At 35.8% G+C, this 21718-nt stretch overlaps 2 protein-coding genes across 2 annotated transcripts; one reads left to right on the top strand and one right to left on the bottom strand.

Annotated features, from left to right (window-relative positions):
• Window positions 1-287: 287 nt before the first annotated feature.
• On the bottom strand, window positions 288-13096 carry LOC126830025 (ribonucleoside-diphosphate reductase large subunit). The gene is made up of 19 exons (XM_050560238.2): window positions 12942-13096; window positions 12683-12771; window positions 11964-12141; window positions 11311-11411; window positions 10400-10459; window positions 10010-10049; window positions 9080-9156; window positions 8584-8669; window positions 7992-8133; window positions 7412-7495; window positions 6664-6905; window positions 5983-6184; window positions 5063-5212; window positions 3936-4157; window positions 3195-3271; window positions 2815-2950; window positions 2267-2362; window positions 1848-2036; window positions 288-1260 (listed from the first exon to the last, which is right to left on the bottom strand). Exons 1-19 carry the CDS (start codon window positions 12958-12960, stop codon window positions 1060-1062), a joined length of 2391 nt encoding a protein of 796 aa, XP_050416195.1. The 5' UTR covers window positions 12961-13096; the 3' UTR covers window positions 288-1059.
• Window positions 13097-17533: 4437 nt separating this feature from the next.
• Window positions 17534-19793, top strand: LOC126830033 (tripartite motif-containing protein 2). Its single transcript, XM_050560251.2, has one exon. The coding sequence runs from the start codon at window positions 17896-17898 to the stop codon at window positions 19171-19173; it is 1278 nt and encodes a 425-aa protein (XP_050416208.1). The 5' UTR covers window positions 17534-17895; the 3' UTR covers window positions 19174-19793.
• Window positions 19794-21718: the final 1925 nt, after the last annotated feature.

Genomic DNA, 21718 nt, shown 5'->3' with positions numbered 1-21718 from the left:
GACCCTATCATATTATTTGCTCTTAAAGTTTCTGATATTTTTCACCCCGTTTGAGGCATAATTTGAGTGCTTTCATGATTGTACAGTGCATCATAGGAGAAATTTTTACTTCTGCAACAGCGCACAATTTTTGCCTGCAATTTCCTAGGATAAAATGAAACGATTTTCAGGGCCAAGTTACAGCCTATTTGAAATGGGTTTAGCATCAAACTTTTCAGACTGGGATAATGAAGTTGGGTTGTCCCCTTGAGTCCGCACAAGTAAGGAGGATATAACCAAATGAGTGTGGTTAAAGTATTTATTAACCCATAGTATATATATATATTAACAAGTGATGATATAGGTATCAATTATACAATAGCTGGCAGTGAAGAGCTGATGATTACACTGATTATAGTACAATACAATCACATAATGATTACATAAAATATCTTACAAATATACATAAAATAGCACATCTTTACATCTAATAAATGCAATGTTAAATAAATTGTTGGAGTGCTTGGTCTTTAAGATATCAAATATACATTAATTGGACAATACTTTTTCAACTTGTGATAAATGCATTAAGTGAAACAAATTGTTAGGAGTGCCTGAATATACATCTATTTAACAGTATGGTTTTTATTAATTTATGGATACTGCAATCAACCAAATACTCAATACAGAACCCTTGTTTCTTATACAAGTAATAATAATTAAATAAATACATAAACAGAATTCTGTTTCCTTATTCATGTAATTTCTCAGTTCAGAGTGAAGCAATTTGACAAAAAAATTCAGCATACTCTCTTTTCATTATCTTTTTTTTAAGCTAACATAGCGATAACTCAAACTGTTAGCTCTTTATCTAATCTTACCCTAAATACCCCTTAATAGCACTTAAAAAAAATTCACTAAGGCTGCAAAGAACCACTGACTTTCTGCGTGATGTATATCAAACTCAATGATCCTGATAAATAGTCAGTCATTATATCATGGTCCCAGTCTATACATTAAAATCCTGTTCAGTGTTTGTTCAAGTTTTGTCAGTTTTTTCACTCTTGGTAAAGTCTGAATCTAACCGCTGCACATCAAACACTCGTCTTTATTAGCCAATGAACAGGCAATAACAGCCATTTGATCTTCTTCAGTTTTATCTTCTTCGTTGACAGTCTTATCTTGAGTGTTTGTTTTATTAAGTTTAGATTTATCTACAGTAAATTGGATGGCATTGGCAGCTGGCTTTGTTCGTAGATAATACATTCCAGTTTTCAAACCCTAGAAAAGATAGATATAATAAATGTAGGTCAATTTTCAAATAATGACTTCAAGGTATTTCTAAAGCAGTGATAATGAGCCTAATTAACTGATATTCCAAGGCCTTTTCCAATATATCTGCTGATAAAAGGTAAGATTGCCAGCTAATGAAACATATGTCCGCGGTAGCTAAGTTGTCCAAGCAGTACACAAAGTTAGAGCTAAATAAAAAGCAAAATCTTTGCTTTACAATTACAAGATTCTACCACATTATCAAGCAGATCTGATGATAGCTCCTTTTGGAAAAGTCAGAAATTGCAGATTAATTCATTCAAACATTTTTTTTAATTGCAAAATTCTACTTGAATGTAGTTTTGACAACCAAAGAAGAATTGTGGTAAGAAGTTAAGGACTCCAAAATAGTCTTAGAACAGTTAGAGGTAGAGAGGTATATTCATATTGCAGCTTAAGGGGGATGGACAGGAACAGAGGTTGTTCCGAAATGAACTAATCGGATGATAACGTTTTCCCCCAAGATATTGTGCATGAAAGTCCTTTAAGCTAAACACACGATCACATGACACCACAAATATTCTAAAGATACTTACCAGTTTCCATGTGTAGAAGTGCATGCTGGTTAGTTTACCATAATTGGGTACAGCAATATGAATATTCAACGACTGGCTCTGATCAATATAAGCACCTCGGTCGGCAGCCATTTTTATAACAGTTTTCTGACTTATTTCCCATGTAGTTTTGTATAAGTTCTTCAAATCTTCTGGTATTTCTTCAATATTCTGGAAAACAATTTACGATTATTTTAAATTCAATACCTTTACAAACTTTGGCAAATCTTTTTGCAAAGCAGAAACATAATTTAACAAATGTTTTAAAGAAATGCATGCCTCGTCTCCAGAAATTCTCAAGATTATTTCTTTTACAACTTCAAAGGGTTGAGAGAATTCAATTCTGGAAGATTTAATCACGTATCCATCCCCCATAATAAAATCTAGAATATATTACTTACCTGAATTGATCCACCTTCTGATATAATTCTATTTTTCATAGAATCATCCCACATTCCTAAATCTGTTAAATCTCTCAATAGATGACCATTAACAACCTGAAATATCAAACAAAGCATATTAATCGGATTTTAAATAAGGGTTTGTTTCATAAATCTACTCATCTGTTTTGTGACTACTGGCCAAATTAATTGCCAGCTTCAGGTGGGCTTTCCGTATTAGTCTCTGTTGTCACTTTTTATTGTATAAATCAGTGATTCTCAACCAGTGTGCCACAAGATCTTAAGTGTGTTGCAAAATTTTGAACGACACACTAAGAAAATTTCTCACTAAAGAAGCCAGCTATTTGACTGATGAAATTTGAAACACTGAAATAAAGTATGCCACGTATTGATTCTGCAAAATTAAAATATTTTTCATATATATTTAGCCAGGTGTGCCGCTATTTTTTCATGTGTTCCAAGGTGTGCCATTGGCAAAAAAAGGTTGAGAACCACTATATATAAAATATAAATAATCATGACACTGATAAGTAAGATAAATAACAAACCTGAAATTCTCCAGATAAAACTCGTCTTGTGTATATATTACTAGTATAAGCTTCTATAGCTTCATTATTACCCAGTATCTGAGCTGTTGATGCTGTTGGCATGGGAGCCATTAATAAACTATTTCTAACACCATGTCTACAAATGAAATAAACAGAATTATTCCACAAGAATAATTTAATTCAATCAGAGCCGAGGACTGAAGCCCAGAATAATACTGCTTGAAAATCTGAATTTTTTCTCGGAACACACCAGGATTAGAACCTGCAACATTCTAGTTGAGATTCAAGTACACTTACCGCTGGACTATAGTGACCCATCTCTCTTTGTCCTGGGAACAAGAGTTAGATTTAAAAAGTTTATAGAGAGTTAATGAACTTACTTGGCTATTCTGTCTCTTAATGATTGCCAATCTAATGTACCAGATGGTTTTACTTTCCACATATCAAACTGTAATATCTATAAAACAAACATTTTTTCATAAATATTCAAAAAATTTTCTCATAAATATTTAACTGTTTTCTCATAAATGTTGAACTGTTTTCTCATAAATGTGCAACTATTTTTCTCATAAATATTCAACTAATTTTCATAATATCTCTGTAAGTCATTTAGTGAAAGCGATATAAACAGTTTTATGGATAACATTGCTTGATAACGGTGAGATAATCCTCATTGAAACGTTTCAGTTAATAAACCTAGTCAATGTTATCCATAAAACTGTCTGTTTATTATATTTTTCATAACCAGTAATAATATTCAAATACAAACAGATTATGAAATACAGTTACTGTTTATAACTGAGAAACGTTACGACTTAAGATTCCAGGAAAATAAGGATTCTAGTTAAAGTGTTACTCAGTAATAAACAGTCATTGTACTTCATAAAATTGTGTTCTGTGTATTTCCAATTTAATTACTAGAAGCTGTTCAAACAAATTAAAATAAAACGAGTTTCATTTTGGTAACGCAACAATCGTTTGATTTCAGTTTTACAAAGCTGGCTTACTTGACAGAAACATTCGAGATGAAAGATGTCTAGTTTAATTTTCTTACATCAATAAATGACATTACTGGTACCGTGAAAATCTAACTGTAGTTTAAAAATTTACAATCAGCTCACCCCTTTACTGATAGGACTGCCTTTGTACGTTAAATATGGTCCGTCTTTCTCAGCTAACTCACAGCTAGCATCTAAAGCAGCGTAATATATATTTTCAAATATTAATTTATTCAGTTCTTGGGCTTGTTCGCTTTCAAATGGATATCTCATCAAAATGAAAGCATCGGCTAAACCCTGCACACCAATTCCAATAGGTCTGTGTCGCATGTTTGAATTCTTGGCCTGAAATAAAATAAATTACTTGCATTAAAATCAGATATTCTACGAATCCATTGCTTCAATTTGTAATACTCATTTTCTGGATGGGTCTTTGTTAACTACACTTAAAAACCTTTAGCCTGATTTTTAGCCAAACAAAAATTTTTTTTTTTTTAGTAATTTCAGAAACTTGTTGCCCAATATTATATACCGTATCATTTTCATTAGTAGTCATTATTATAATGTTTGAAAGTTTGCTGTTTAGACATGTGAATAACATAAATCGAAAAACTGTAACTTGGCGGAAGGAAACAAAGGGATGTAACTGTGTTTATAGTTTATAAGTCACGATTTTTTGGGTCGTTTTAATGCATAACCATTGACTAATTTGCGAGTAAGTCTTGTAAGATTAACACTAGAGTGACACTAAAAATAGACACTACAGATCGAAAGAAGTGTTCGACAAGACGATTCAAGTTTAAAATTAGCAGATTTACAATATTACACTCTAAAATTCATTTGCCAAAACTTTCGTCAGTACCACCAATTTGATCACCAACCAAACTTGCCGATTGTCTTGAGGCACATTCAACTTATTCAATAGATACAACAATAACATTTCCTATGTCTTCTTCCATCTTAAGAAATAGAATCCAAAGGTAATGTGTTCATCATTGTGAGTTTATTTTTCAGACAGCATTATGACATACTCCACAATACATCTCTTTAAAAGTTTACTTAATCACTTTATTCTACGATGGCAATTTCAACCCAACAACAATGCTACACTCTACTCTTCTTTCAATATGGACAGACACACTGACAAAGGTAAGACCAGACTGGAAAATGTTGAGGAACTTTCTTGGCCAACACATGGATGAAACCCAGGACCTCCTGTTTAGTCAGCAATAAGAGTTTAATGAACTCACCTCGTCAACAGGGTAATAATTAACCTCTATAATTTTATTCAAGTTTCTGGTAACAACTTTTGTCACTTCTCGTAACTTCTTGAAGTCATATGTTTTATCTGGTTTAACGTACATGTTGAGAGCGATGGATGCCAGGTTACACACTGCTACCTGTTAACAATAACATTAGTCATCAAATAAGATATTGTTTACTAAAAATAAGTCACTTACAGTGCAAAATATAAAGGAGATATGGAGAATTTTGCCAGGGGAGCAGGGAAGAAAAAAAGTTATCTGAAGTGCATATCTACTAACACAACTGGTTACCTATTGGAATTTCCCAATTAAATGATACATGTTATCAGATGTTCCGGGAATAATAGGTCCACTATGCAAATGTTACAGTACCAGTTCATTTTTGTACATGATTTGGTGTTTTTTTAAGTACTGTGTCATGAACCATTAAAATTGCCACATGTCATGACAATGTTCTTGAAGCAACAACTGCAAGAGTTAAAGCGAGATCAAGCCTTCTATTGCAGAGACTAGTAATCATGGTGAAAACTTTAGAACCTTGCCAATCTAGACTATTGTAATAATAGACTTGGGCACGTGGGCACGTCCATAAGGTTTCACAGAAGAAATATGCATTGTGTGATAAGTCATTGATTACCCAGGCGACTTGTAATAACAAGCTTGGAAATACGGCACCTAGAATCTCATGCATAAATTAAGGCTTTGTCGGGCACAATTCACTGGTGCCTGTCTTTTCAACGATGGTTTGAAACTTAACATTTAATACAGAAACTCCTGCTATAACAGCACAACTACATAATACCCATGTTGGTAGTGAATCGTCACCGACATTGTCAGTTATTAGTTACAACTAAAATAATTATTTCCAGATCTGATAAAGAAAACTAATAGCTGTGTTTATTTACCTCGTCAGGTGCGCTGTATTCTACGATCTCTGTACATAAATTACTACATTTAATAGTTCCAAGATTCTGTTGATTTGATTTCCTATTACAATGATCTTTATATAACATGTATGGTGTTCCTGTTTCTGTCTGAGATTCTATTATAGCAAACCATAACTTCTGAGCTGCTACTATCTTCCTTCCTTTACCAGCCTTTTCATAACTATAAAATAATATTCAAATATAATTTTAATTACAAAATAATAATAAAATAGTTTAAAGGAGCTAAGTCGCTAATATTTGGGATCTAGAAATTGACACAAATTGGTCACAATGCATATAATAATGTAATATGAATGTATATAAACTGATTTACATTCAATCGTTTCTATTTTTACTGTAATTTCTGATTAGTTATATTCAGCAAAATATGCCAGAAGTCTCGATCGAATGGTAATCTCTACAAAATAATGTAGTTTTTTTTATTACGAAATAATATTCAAATAGTTTGAATTACAAAATTAAAAGATTCATCCAAATATTTGAGTAATAACATTGATTTCAATTTTTGAGAGTTGATCAATTAAAATGGAAAAATATTGTAAATCAGCATTAAGGCAAAATGGGTTTGATCACAAAATATCGGTATATAGTTCAGACATTCCATTTTCCCCCCACAAACAAAATCAAAATTATACGTACCCTTCGTATAGTTTTTCAAATTCTTCACCCCAGACATTTTCTAAACCGGGACATTCATGCGGACACATCAGAGTCCAGTTTCCATTTTCTTCAACACGTTTCATAAATAAATCAGGAATCCACAAAGCGTAAAATAAATCTCTAGCTCTCTGTTCTTCTTTTCCGGTGTTTTTCTTCAAGTCTAGAAACTCGAAGACGTCTGCGTGCCATGGTTCTAGATAAATGGCAAAAGCTCCAGGTCTCTGAAATTAACATATATTTTATTCAGTCAATTAAAATGACATTTATTTAGTGTCTTGAAATTAACTGAGTGATTCTAGAATCTATCGTCATTCCTAACCAATGTTCCCCTTTAATTTTAATGTGCAAAAATTTTATAAACAATAATATGTAAATTTGATTCCTGTGACCATGGTGTGAGCACAAGAGCTTTGTACAAATGTAAAACTTGAAAGTGTTTTAAGAAAGCAGGAATTGTGACTTTTGGACAAAAAGCATTAATAATATTAATTCCGACAACATAGTCTTAGAAATTAACTTTTTCCCCCCATAACCCTGAACTGATGTTTTCTGATCTTGCCTGCTCCCCACCTCCTGATTTGTTAAATAACGTTACATATTTATTAACTAACGTTTCATATACATATTTACATGTATGTTACATACATATTTATTAACTAATCTTACATACATATTATTTAGCTAAAGTTACATAATATAACTAATTCAAGCGCATAAAATAACTTACCTTATTACCACCTTGATCAACATATCTAGCTGTATTATTAAACACTCGTAACATCGGAATCAAACCATTTGATGTTCCATTTGTCTATTAAAATATAAACAAATTATTTTTAACCTTTATCATTAGTGAAACAAGTTATTAAAGACAATCTTTCTGTGTTGGTTCACATTTTTCAGAAAATATCAAATTTCTATGACTTAATCAATCTATGCTACAAGTAGTTGAACTGATTCCATAATATTGAAAGCAATTAAAATATCAATGGTAGCCAATCTCCAGGCCATTTTGAACATATCTAGTTCTTTTTCATCTGCAGAGATTATGCCGCATGTTGCGAAATCTTAAATTTCACATATCTTTGTTAATACAGAACGTAATTGAACCATTTTAGACCGATATACCTTCAAGAGATTTGACTTTTAAAATATATATTTTGCAGAGGATTAGAAACTTGAAATTATGATCAGACATGATCTATGACATTTTAGTCGTTCATGGACTAACTTTTCTCTGCCATATCCAGTATTATTCCAACTTCTGTTTTTCAAGGAATTGGTTAATTTAAGATATAAAATCTTACCCCAGCAATATAACTTCCAGTAGCTCGGATATTATGAACATTTAAACCAATACCGCCTGCTGATTTAGATATAAGAGCCGTCTGTTTTAATGTATCGTAAATACCCTCTATACTATCAGATGCCATAGTCAACAAAAAACAACTGAAAAAAAAGAATAACAAGACTCAATCATCAAAATCCTGTGCTACGTCAAATTGTAAAAAGTTCCATAAAGATCTAGAACAGCTCTGGGATGGCCATTTCAATTGTCCTCAATGAACTTTGTTCGGGGAGGGATAAATTCACTATTCAATAGAGAAAGAGAGAGAGAAAATGGGTTTAATGTCCACTCGACCCAAACTAGGTGATTTTGGGACTAACACAATAATTTGCTTGCGTGTAGGGGTCTTTAGCAGTGTGAAGAAACTGGAGAAAACCCACAAGGTTGGACAGGTGACCCTACTCCTTGTCACATACAACCGGGGAATCGAGACCATACCAGTTGCACTATTCAACAAAGACATCAGACAGTTTTACGTTCACCTGCATATATTTTGGGTGTTCAAATCAGTTCTTTCTGGATTGTATTAGGTATATCATATAATAACATACCTTGATAATTGTGGTCTTGGTGTTCCAGCATTAAATAATGTAGGTGAAGCATGTGTAAACCATTTCTCCGATAATAAATTATAAGTCTGTTGATATAAAACATTTTATATATGTATCTAATACAGCATATAGTTATTTCAATGGAAATTCATTAATGGAAAACATAAATAGCTTAATAACCATCGCTCTATTCCGACTAAATACAATATTTTTTTTAAAAGCAAAAGCTGAGACCAAAAGTTGTATTTGACTCCAGATGGAGTGATAATTCAGTGTGGTTTTTGAGAGAGAGAAAGAGAGAAATGGGGTTTAACTCGATACATACTAGGTCATTTCTGGACTAACATAATTCTATTTAAATGTTCCAGGCAATCAAAGTAGTTTTGTCAATAAATATATGTACTAAGGGAGTTAACATGTGTTCTGTGCATTCATTTCATCAAGGGCTAGGATCCAGTAGTCCTCCGAATCTATAGACACTCATTGTTTTACTAACCTCAATAGCAGCATCAATATCTTCATGATGTATTCCTACAGCAACTCTCATTAACATATGTTGTGGTCGCTCAGCAACTAAAAACAAACATCCATACATTAACCCATGTTAGCTGTTTTATTTGGCAATAAAAATATTTGGCGAACAAAGTTAATGGGGTACAAAACTCTAGGTTTGACATCCTAGTGTTCTGCTCTGACTGGGCTAATGAAGACGGGCACCGGCATACGCCATACAGTGTGTTATGAGGGAAATTTTGTCTTGAAAAAGGGCCATTACCTACTCCAATATCTTATTACAACCGCCAAAGGACCTTTTACAAAGATGCCATCCAAACGACTATACATTGTCCCTTGCCTGGCCCTCGATACTTAACTACTGTGAAGGGGAAACCACGCCAGAAAATCCTGAAGAATTTTCTGGGTCAACAGGGGGATTGTACACAGGACCTCCAGGTCAGGGAGCAAATGACTTATTCACTTAGCCACTGCGCCTCCCTCTCTAGGTTAGACTTTTCCACATAAATACCTATGGTTTAATAGGATGAATAAAGTCAAGTTTCTGTCCAGGGAAAAAGCAAAGCAATGGAGTCTAAATTATCATAAATATTAGTGATTATGTGTTGAACCTAGATGAGGTCTCCGGGTTTGATCCCGGTTTTGGACAGGAAAGTTTCTTAGGATTTTTTAGTGTTGTTTCTCTGTGTTAGTGGTGTAGGACGGAAGGTGTGGCAAGGAACAGTGCACAGTTGTTTGAACGAGACGAAAAACTGGCATTCAATGAAGAGTAGCTGGAAAGGCGTCTGCCCTGGCAAAATTCCCTCAAAGCATATTGCATGGCATATGTTCGTCTTCATTAGCCTAGTTTGTTCAGAGACTTGATTCAATTTCAGCTTGCATTCACCAGTACAGAAAAAATAGACCAACTTACCCTTTCCACTAATTCTTAACAAATACGATCTCTCCAATGTCTGTAACAAAAACATTTTATTTCCATTACAAAAATTAAAATAAGTTTTTCTTGCACAAAATATTCCCCCTTGCCTTGATAAACATTCTATTTTATAAATTCTGAAAAAATATCCGACCTTGATAAATGCCATGTTCTCACACCAATAAGGGTCTAATCAATGCTGGCAATATTTTTTTCTTTAAGGAAAATGCAATTGTTCATGACCACAACTTCATAAAACTTACTGTAAGCCACAGAGTTTGTCCAGATATAGTCACATTTATTCTTTCTTTATAAACACTGTAGCTAATAGTGATACAGACAAATGTTTGAGGAAAATTAATTTAAAGGATCAGCAGCATGTCTTACCTTAAAACCAAAATAGTTGTAACCAAAATCACGATCATATATAATGGCTGAATTCAATCTCTGAAATAAAATGTCAATTTTTATTTACAGTAGTTTTTATCATGTTTTTTTGAAAGGTTTTAACCAACAGTTACAGGTGATGCTGGCTTGTTTATTTGAACGATTTGACCTTACACTTAGAGGTGATGCTGGCTTGTTTATTTGAAAGATTTGACCTTACACTTAGAGGTGATGCTGGCATGTTTATTTGAAAGGTTTTACCCAACACTTATAGGTGATGCTGGCTTGTTTATTTGAAAGGTTTTACCTAAAACTTATAGGTGATGCTGGCTTATTTATTTGACAGATTTGACCTAACACTTACAGGTGATGCTGGCTTGTTTGTATCATCTACATATGATGAGCGATGTTAAGAAATTTTCAATACATCATAGGCCTATTCATATCTTTCCAAATACTAAATAAACATCTCAAAATCTCTCTTAATGAGAATTAGTAGCTTTAAGCAGTGGATACACTAGCCGAATGATTCAACCCGGATCAAGCATGTTTCATATATTTGGCCGAATAACATTCGCCTAGTGTGTCTGATTCGCCGAAGCAATCGTCCGATTGTAGAATTCATTAGCCAATCACCACTCATATCGAGTAGTCATGTGATTGTTTGATGACATGGTTACTTCCATCATGTGATGTGAAAGGTGATGTAATTGAGTAGTGAATCAGACCAAGGATTTTCCTAGTGTGTCCACGCATTCGGCCGAATCTCATTCAGCGACGATTGATTCTGTCCAATCATTCAGCTAGTCTATTCACCGCTTTAAGAAGACTTTTCTAAATTACAAAATTATCAAATTTCTCTCTCAACTTGGTTAACCAATCAAACCCAATGACAACAGTTAAAAACTTACATCAGCATTTTTCATCATAATATTGTATATATCTTCAGATATCATGGGTGATAATTTTCCTGTTTTAGGATTTACCCAACGATACAAATCATCCATAACCTCTGAAAACATAAAAATATATAAATAACTATATTTCTCTACATAGTAGGAATATCTGTAGCCTGTATAATATGTAAAAAAAAATTAAAATACAATCCAAGAAAAAACATTTTTCAAAGTAGGCCTAATTAAAAATCAAATCTGTTTATGCCATATAAGGATTTTATTAAACAGGTTAGATTTCTGTAATCTAAAATGGAAAATGAAGTATAATGATGTTTAACGTCCTGATGATCTGCACCTACTGAGTTAATGAAGCAGACATACGCCATATAGATGGCTACAAGGAAAATTTAGGGCGGACGACAGCGCTATGGACAATCAACTCTTATTGCGAATTCGTCAAAGAGTTATTTTACATGCACGTCGGTTTTTCACACCAATAGAACGATTAGACACGGTTCTTGACACACCGTCCATCCTGCACCATGCACAAGGGGAACCTGAAAGGGAATAAAGAGTCTATTTTCACACTTGCTACACCAGCAGCTACAAATAAAACATTTTGTGTATTAGCTCGACGAGTCCAAAGATAAATGCACATGCTAACTTACCACTAAATACTTTTCTAGTTTCTTTGTGTAGATTGGAAATGGCAATTCTTGCTGCTAGAGTGGCGTACTCTGGATGTTTGGTTGTCATGGTAGCCGCAGTTTCAGCAGCTAGATTATCCAGCTCCACTGTTGTCACTCCCTGGTATAAACCACTGATTACTTTCAGTGTAATGGCCGTCTGAAAAAATAAAATAATTACAATTCGGTACTGACTTGATTTCTGGCCAAGTGGGGACAGGGACTGGATTATCAACCATGAAAATAAGGCCCCCGTCAGAAATAAAACATTAAAAGCACAGATGTCATGAAAAGAGTCTAGATAAAGGCCTTTGAACAGGGACCTTGAGACGGGGGGGGGGGGGGGGCAAAAAGCACTGTTACTACTTGATCGTAAAGTACATGAAAACCAGCAACTGTTCTGAACGTGGGTATCTGGTGGTGTGGGTAGGATTAGAATCGGATTTTGTATGGTACGAATGAGCCTCATTCCGTTCCAAAAGAGCCCTCACCCTTTGGTGCGAATCAGCTTGGTTTCAAAAGTAAAACCCTAAACCCTATTTCCTTTACCATATAATATCCTTATAATTAGTTGGGTTTTATACTAAGCTATTAATCCAAATTAATTTAGATTTAGAATTTAGACTTAGATCTACAGGTTTAATTTTAATCCATAACGTTATGATAAATAAAGAAATTAAGATCTAGATTTTAATACTTACGGGATCAACAAAATCCATATTCAAACCATAACATAGTTTACTAATTCTTGACGTGATTTTATCAAACATAACTTTCTCATTTCGCCCATCTAAAAGGATAAAAACATCGACATTTTTTCAAATTTTTGAAAACAAATTCTGACCCAAATAAACAACTTACAAATTTGAGAATTTTGAAAGAATGAAAACAAAAACGCATGTTTTTAATTAGATGTGGTGATCTACGAATATTAATTCAAAACAAATTTGGGAATATTACCTCGCTTCACGACAAACATTTTGAATTCTTGATGAAATTCTAGCAGAGACGATAATACCGTGTGTTGTCACTAACAAAGATTAAATTTGGCGGGTAGGAGCAGGACGCGATCAACTTTCCCGCGATATTTTTTCTCCGATATCAAGTCATGTGACTGCTTCTTCTAATTTGTCACAGGTTAAGCGAGACTATTGGAGGCGTTGTTTTCTGATGAATATTCACACCGTAGTCCGACTTATACAAGTCGTACAGAAAAAGCTTGGCTTTCTCCTATCTAGAAAAAAACTAACTTTTAGTCGCAGTTGACATTCAGCCAAACAACTATAAACAATACTAGTAATTATAAAAAAAGAACTAGTCCAAAATTTGACACCAGTACATACACCAGATACGTCCGTACCAAATAAAATAAATGTTTCTTGACATTCGACTCAAAGATAAATTCGCGGAAATTTCAAAAGATGGGGGAATTAACACGTGATATTTTGGTAGAGTGACCTTTTGTAGACTATAGTAGGTTTGAACTTTCTATATCACAATATGCGCAGTGTCTGACGGATTTTAAAAACTCGTGATCATGAATTGCTGTCATTGGTGAAGATAAAAATATGTTTACTGCAGGCTCTACTAGTAGTATTAATTTTTAAGGTTAAACCATAGATTGGTAATGTACTATATAGCCTATACTAATACTATAACTGATGTCCATGGTTGAACGCCTGCAGAGGCGGAATTAAGGGGGGCGCGAGGGGCGCCCCCCCCCCCCTAATTTTCGACAGTGCCCTTTTTTACTGCTGAAAGTGCCCTTTTCAGACCCAAATATGTCCGTTCCCAACCCGTTGCAGGGATCCCAAATGACTCAAACCATCGATTCAAACACACCAGTCGAATCTGGTCTAATTAATGCTTCCACTTGCAAACGAATTCATGTTGTTTAGCTGACGGTGCCCTAATCCTATAGAGTGACTATACATCTTGTGGAATCGGCGGCGTATACACTCAATGACTCATGCCCATAACCGACGCGCATGAGTGCAACTTGATGTAGCATTGTTTCATGTGGGGACAGTACAAAGTACAAGTTACAAGGCTTAAATAGTGAAGTGGCTAGGGAATAGATTCGTCTTTTTTCACATCATAATGCCTCGCTCGCCTTGACAATTTTCGAGTCGCATGTTCAACTGGCTTTTTTGCTCGATTTTAAGGCTCTTTTTCAACGATTTCCGAACGTTTACTTAGACGAAAATATCAGCCAAATAGCTCTTGGAATGGCTACAGATGCAAGGAAATGACGGATAATTTTATTGGGGGACCCCCCCCCCCCCCTAAAAATTTTTTTTAAAAAATACCCTCTCAGCGGCGTGCCCCGTCTCCGCGGTCATGCCCTCATTTTGCGGCGCCCCCCCCCCCTTTTCAAAATTCCTAGATCCGCCCCTGGCCTGCTTCCACAGTCTAGAGTGATTTCGCCGACAGCCATAGTGGCAGTTGTAGTAAATAAAGTAGCCCACTATAATCGGTGTCTTATCGAGCGCGCTTCTCATAAGAACGGATAATATTGCAAACAAGACAATTCGTGTTTGAAATTAGTTTATTTTCTGTCTAGTACAGTAGAAGGGAGACTACCCAATTTAACGATCAGGGATCAGGCCACTAATCAGGTTTCAGCCAGGGTGAAATGATAATGATATTATTATTATTATTCATCTTCTATAGCGCTTCATTATATCCGGTGATATTTCTAAGCGCTTAACAAATGTCACACCACAGTTTGTAATAATATTTAAACAAGTGTGTTTTTAACTCCGATTTAAATTTAACAAAAGTTGAACTTGCTCTAATTGATCATGGTAGCTTATTCCACATATGGGCACCATTTATAGGGAAAGATAATTTCCCCCTGAGTCTCTTGTAAGCAGGCACAGAGAGTAAAGTAGTATCGGTGGACGAACGGGTGAGCAGTATCCGAAAATAAAGCTTTACACATTTGATAGCACTTTAAAGTTGATCCGGGCTTTCACAGGCAGCCAATGAAGACTTTTAAGAGTTTCTATTACATGATCTCTAGAAGATGACTTGGCAACTAGTCGAGCACATTTATTTTGTACAACTTGAAGACGGTTGAGGGAGAAATCTGGAATGCCAGCCAGGGGTCCATTTCCACAGTCCAACTGAGTTATGACCAGTGCTAATACAACTCTAGCACAGGAATCTTTAGTAAGATACCTCCTGATTCTGGATATTGGCTTTAATCCCAGGAGTCCATTTCCATAGTCCAACTACTGAGATATGACCAGTGCTAATACAACTCTAGCACATGAATCTTTAGTAAGATACCTCCTGATTCTGGATATTGGCTTTAATCTCATGTACATTTTACACATAGTATTGTTAACCTGTGGGATGAGAGACATTGTCTTGTCCATGATGAAACCAAGATTTCGTGCTTTACATGATTGTGAAATTTCGGTATCGTCGATGTTTAGCTTTGGTGAAAAGTTGAAACTGTTTAGTTTTGATCTTGGTAATGTAACCTGTCAATAGATACATTGTTTTCAATTCGTGTTTCCATAGACCAAGATAGCAATCTGCCTCCATAGTACGTGTAACATATTTTTGGATAGTCAATTATTTAGGAAATTTGTTTTACGACTTAGTCAGGTTTACATGTATGTTATATTATAATTATGTCCATTTAAATTTCGCGCATTGTGAACTATACGGTGTCATGTGACCAATTTATCCAATGAACATTTGTCAGTAGGGAAGCTCAACTAATTAATATTCAGTGGGTCTGAAGAGCTCGAGGGTGGTACGCCATTATATCAACTTCGAAAGTAATTTTACGATCTTATTTTTCTGTTATTTCGAATTTGGTTAAATTGGAGTCTTCTAAATCCCTCTCTGTGTCCTTACTTCCCACTACACGACTCACAGTAGGGGAAGGGGTTTGTTTCCCGAATTCTGCGACGACCTTCCTTGACCTGTGGGTGCCTGATTTGGAGGTGGAAAGGACCGCTGAAAAGATGGGATAAAAGAACGTCTCTGATCTCGGTAGGTGTTCTCTGACTATGGTGTTAATTCGCCACGTCTATAATTTTGAGAGCTGTTTCCTCTTGCGTAGGATGCTTCTTCATACTGCCTACTACCAGGAATTTCCGATGATGGACATTGGTTTATCTTGTGACCGACGCCCCCACACTTGAAACGTCGTATACTGCTGTATTGCAGCATTGAGGGGTCCCCTAGAAAATGTCGGTCTGGTGGCACCACTCCGTTCAAATCTGTCCAGCTGTGCTTGTTGTCTGGTAGGCATTTCCTGTTGGGTTTTCAATAAGGTAACCATTTCGTTCACTCCCTCCATATCAGACGGCTTGGTTGCTACTACAAGATCTTGGTGTACTTCTTCCTGGCTCCAAATACAAGCGGTAGCTCGAAATCGATTACCATCTATACTTATGTTAATACAATACATAGACGATAGATAACTATATGTACGTGTATCTATTGTATGTTAAATGTATGCTTTTCTAGCGACATATTGTAATATATATTTACTGGGAGAAGGTTCATAATTTTTAAAAATAAAATATGTTTAAACAAGCCCTGGTGTAGCAATAGAATCATTAAAAGTTTTGATTACTTGATTATTCGTTCTTTTATAGCATAATGCCCTAATAGACAGTTGTATTATTTTAGTTGCACATGCGTTCAGCTGTTCGGACTAATTTTGGTCTATAATAATTCAATTTTTAATTGACTTAGCAGTTCAGACAACTAGGATGAATTTGAATCCTGTGTGACTTCCAGACAATAGACTGGTTGTTCTTGAATAAGTTAATCGATTCGAAACATATTACAAATTCAGGATGGGAAGTCGCTGATAATTGTAACTGAAACGAAATTGTTTCGAACATCTGATCTCATTCGGATATCCCGTAGCTTCTTGCCGTGACCTCTAGTCCTGGTATATTCTGATGTCTTGAAAATTTCTTCGTTTACTATCTGGTCTTTCCCAGATAACTTTCTGTAGGCTTGGATGAGTAGACCTTAGCACCACAGTCGGGACACATTTCCCTCATAGCTCACTGCAGATGCCCGTCTTCTATTTGTAGACGAATTAGTGCTTTGGTTATTTCTATGCTTAATTGGTTCGGTTTTATTGGCTTATAATAATACCTGTCTAACGGTCAGATCTATTTAAAAAGGCCAAATGCATATTTCCACAATGTCACTAGATATAAACAGGGTTAGGACACGCGATTGTTCCCGATTATCGTGGGTTAGGGTAAGGCGTAGGGCTAGGCCTTGGCTTAGGGTCAGGGTTGGGGTTAGCGCTAGCCCTGTTTACATCTTGTAATTATGCATTTGGCCTTGTCAAATAGACCTAACCCTCTATAGACACCAGACGTGTCAAATTTTAATCTACCGCAAGTCCCTATAAAATCGGCCAATCAGTTAGCTCGACTGTTTTAAATATGATCATCTATATGTCACGTGCGTGTATAAATTTTTTCAGTTTCGATAAGGAAGAATTTATTTACAGGGCCTTTGTTTTATAGGCCTTCATAACTTCAGTTATTATTATCTATAGGTCACGTGCATGTATAAATACTTTTAGTTTCTACAAGGAAGGAACTCTTTACAAAGCCCTTCTTTTATAACTTAAGTTATGTGTGGTTGAAGTGAACCGTGGTCAAATGGTGGAAAGTCTTGCTTTTGCTTATGGTGGGTATGTTACCAAGGCAAGTCTCGTACGTGACCAGGAGTTGGATAGCCCGTCACAGTATAGGGATTGGTTTCGAGGGTTTTCTAGCTTTTACTCTGGGTATTCAACCCGAATACATGACCCTTCTAACCACACGTATACACGCAAATATTTAGCTACAACGGTGACGATATCATTTTTATATCTATTGGGCATTCCTAATAGTTTTATAAGTGAATATTCTTCAAAATGGCGTCCATCCAATGGCGTAAATGTTCGATATGTTCGGAAGAATTTAATCAACCAAAGATACTTCCATGTTTCCACAGTTTTTGTCAGCGCTGCCTAGACAACCTTATCAAAAAAGATGCTCATCTAAATAAATTCAACTGTCCTCGCTGCAGGACGGAGATAGATGTTCCACAAGAGGGTGCTAGCGGTTTTGTGGCGAATTTCTATATTGGAGAGAAACCAATATGTCCAAAGCACGAGGCAATGGGGCTTAAATTTTATTGCCGTGATTGTTCTAAGCCTATTTGTCATGACTGTGTTGTTGTTGACCACGAACTTCACAATAAAGCTGACCTGAAAGAGGTTGGGAAAGAAGCTATGGAAGCATTATCAACTTTAAAACTTCAAATTGAAAGAATGGTGGACAAAACACAAACCCTTTCCAAATCATTGACTCTTCACATACATGATATAACCAAATCTGCCACCAGAGCCTGCTCTGATGTTGATAAACAAGTGGAGAAGATTTGTAGCACAGCAAGGAAGCAGGGCGACGATGTGAAGGTTGAAATCCACAAAATAGAAGAAGAAGAAGTTGATAAAGTCAGGAAGCTGCTGGATGATGTCATGAAATTACAAGAGCAGCTACTGACCAGTGTACAGTGCTCTGATGATGTGCTAAAGACACAAGCAACAATCCCAGCCCTGGATATTCTACCACAGGTCCGAACTATGTCAGAAGACGAAACATTAGAAGATTTAGAATTGCCCGAGATAAGATATCCACATTTTCCACCAGTAGAAATCAATCTGCAAGCATTGAAACAGCAGCTGGGAGAATTAAAAACTATGGATGCCCAAACTTTCACATTAACTTTTGATGTCGGTTTAATTTTGGCGAACGACCCATCTTATAGCGGTAATGATGGTGGCGTGGCTTCCGATCTGATACAAGAGAAAGACTTTCGGATGCAAGGTATGCAATGGCGTGTACGAGTACGGGTTAAACAGAACCAAGATGATCCACAAATGGATATTTTCTTATTTCTGAAGAAAGCAGAAGATGCCACCGTTAAATCGTGCACTGCGAGTTTCAACTTTAAACTATTAAGTACATCTGACGATAGCAAAAGTGTAGTGAAGAAATCACATCATACTTTTGTACCTGATGGCGATGGAAAGGGTTGGGCTAATTTCATAACGGCCTCATTAATACGTACTAATAAGACGGTGGGCAACGACAAGAAAGTTATACTGCAGACAAATGTTGCTATACAGAACATAGAGAGGTATTAAAATGATTTAATATGTTGTGTAATATAGGGGTGGGTGAAAATGACCATATTATTTATTCTGCGTGCTTAGGTTTAATAAATTTAGAGATTTTGACGAGGTTGTCATTTTAGTCAGTAAGGGCGAGGATGTTGCTTGGTTTCGACCAGAATCACAATCGTAAAAAAAAACCAAAAGACCAATACCATTATTCCTAAAGTAATGGTAAAGAGCAGCAACACACCATTAACCACGGCTTTATCAATCTATAAAATCTGTGCATAAAGGACACATTCCTCAGATTTGACATTTGTTTGCTTTTGATAAGTAAAGAAATGACAATAGGGTAATATATTCTATGCAAATGGCTCTCTACATTTATTTATGGTGATGTAATTAAGATTACACATTTCTTGAAGATTTGAAATTTAAAGAAATACATGTATTGATTTTTATCATGAATGGTTCTTTTTCGGAATATAATAATATTGTTGATAGTATATAAAAGGACCTCCATCCTTTATTTTATTTATTTATAATTTGTCTTTCACACTTTGATAATAAATCGATGTTTATTACCTTTTATTGTACAGTGTTCAGATCACATGAGCTTATTTGTCAATAAAATTGTTTGTGGTATGTTATATGGTGCTTTGTTTTGGGATGAATTCTGGGATTTGATGGATTTTTCGCTCTGCCTATTGTATCACCACCGTGGAAACATACACGGACATGTAGAGGGGGTGTATTTGATATGTTTTTATGTGTGTCTAGTGGGAGTGGGTATTACCTATATGTCACGTGAATTTCTATCTTGTAAGGGGAAGGATTTATTTATCGAGCCCTAGTTTCGTACGCGTTTATAACTTGATTATTTTTATTATGTCCTATAGTGTCCTTTGTTGATGGGCAGGCAATGTGGCGTGAAGGTGAAAAGTATTTCTTTTGCTTATGGTGGGTATGTTGACAATGCAAGCCCGACTCAATGAAATAAAGATATTATTCTTCCACAAAGCGTATATTATATCACAGTATAGTGGGTATTCAAACCATTACACAACCTGTCCATACAAGGGAATATTTACATATACAACGGTGACATTATCACTATTTATATATATTGAACATTTTAATGGCCCAATCTCGATTATATTTTCGAGAATAAAACTGCTTACTTTTGTGTGAAAAGCCCTTAAAAACCTTTACCTTAGGGCCGAGCAACTAACTCAATATACGTGGTACGTTTTCAAAAAACTTAAACCCACCAGTCTTCGTCTGGAAATGGAGGCTGATGCCCCAAGCTGTATTATACGGTGTCTGAATAAAACCAGACTTTTGCGTGTAGGTGAAATTTACCGCTCGTTATCAAGTACAGAACATGCACCGCACACTGTTTTGACTTCTAAAGGAACGGTAATAGATTATCAGGTCACCGTACGAAAAAATTGACCCGAAATCTTAAAAGGGTTACGTGTCCGGATAAGCGGTATTGGAGTTCATACCCAAACGACTCAATATTTTGAGCTGAAATTTTCAGGCAAGGTAAATACACAATTCCTCTATGTTTTGGCGCCTAAATTTCATACGTACACGGACTTTTATTTCTGAGACTCTGTTAAAATCGAGATGGTCCCTTTAATAGTTTCAGAAGAGGTTAATCCTTAAAATGGCGTCTATCCAGTGGCACGTATCTGCATAGTGCTCTGAAGGTGTGCTAAATATACAAGCAAACATCCCAGCTCTGGATATACTACCACAGGTCCGAACTCTGACAGAAGACAAATTTCCTGCGATAAGACATTAACTTTTGATGCCAGTTTAATTTTGGCGAGCGACGCGTCTTGCAGCGATCAGGTGGCTTCCGATCTAGTAGGCCAAACTGAGAAGTCCAATAAAGATATTCAGATGCAGGGTTTGCCATGGCGTGTTTGAGTTAATCGCCACATATATATATGTATATATATATCACAAATAAGCATTTTCTTAGATCTGAACAAAAGAGAAGATGCCACCATTAAATCATGTACAGCACTTCCCTAATTTTACATAAAGTACAACTGACGATAACAAAATATGAATGTTGTGTAAGAATCATCCACGTATCGTACGTTTGTATCTAGTGGCGACAACATTTTAGGTACTAATAAGATGGTGGAAATGAAATGAAATAAAATGGGGTTTAACGTCCTACTGTTTTGTACCAAACTGGGCTAATGAAGACGGGCATACGCCATACAGTGTATAAGAGGGAAATTTTGCCCGGACAGCGGCACTAAGGCCATCGAATTCAAACTGTCAAGGGATCTTTTACGTGCACGCCAATGTGTACACGGGGCCTTGGTTTTTCGTCCCATCCGAACGACTAGACAGCTGTCTTTGTCAGGCCCTCCGTCCTGCATCACTGACAAGGGAGAACCACACCGGAAAATCTGGATGAACTTTCTCGGCTAATACAGGGATCGAACACCCGATCTCCAGGCTAGCGATCCAGCGTCTTACCCACTTAGCCACCGTGATCCCCATAAGATGGTGGACAATGACACCTGTTGCTATAAAAAAAACAGAGTGG

Source organism: Patella vulgata, chromosome 8, assembly GCF_932274485.2.
Source record: "Patella vulgata chromosome 8, xgPatVulg1.2, whole genome shotgun sequence".
In the NCBI taxonomy this organism is placed as follows: domain Eukaryota; kingdom Metazoa; phylum Mollusca; class Gastropoda; family Patellidae; genus Patella; species Patella vulgata.
Note: the sequence above shows the minus strand (reverse complement) of the source record. Positions and strands in the feature narration are given on the sequence as shown.

Coding starts and splice junctions, on each gene's coding strand:
- LOC126830033 (XM_050560251.2), top strand. CDS start 17,896: ATGGCGTCCATCCAATGGCGTAAATGTTCGATATGTTCGGAAGAATTT.
- LOC126830025 (XM_050560238.2), bottom strand. Junction 7,496..7,991: donor CTGGAAGTTATATTGCTGGG/GTAAGATTTTAT, acceptor ATATTTTAATAG/ACAAATGGAACATCAAATGG. Junction 5,213..5,982: donor AATACAGCGCACCTGACGAG/GTAAATAAACAC, acceptor TATTGTTAACAG/GTAGCAGTGTGTAACCTGGC.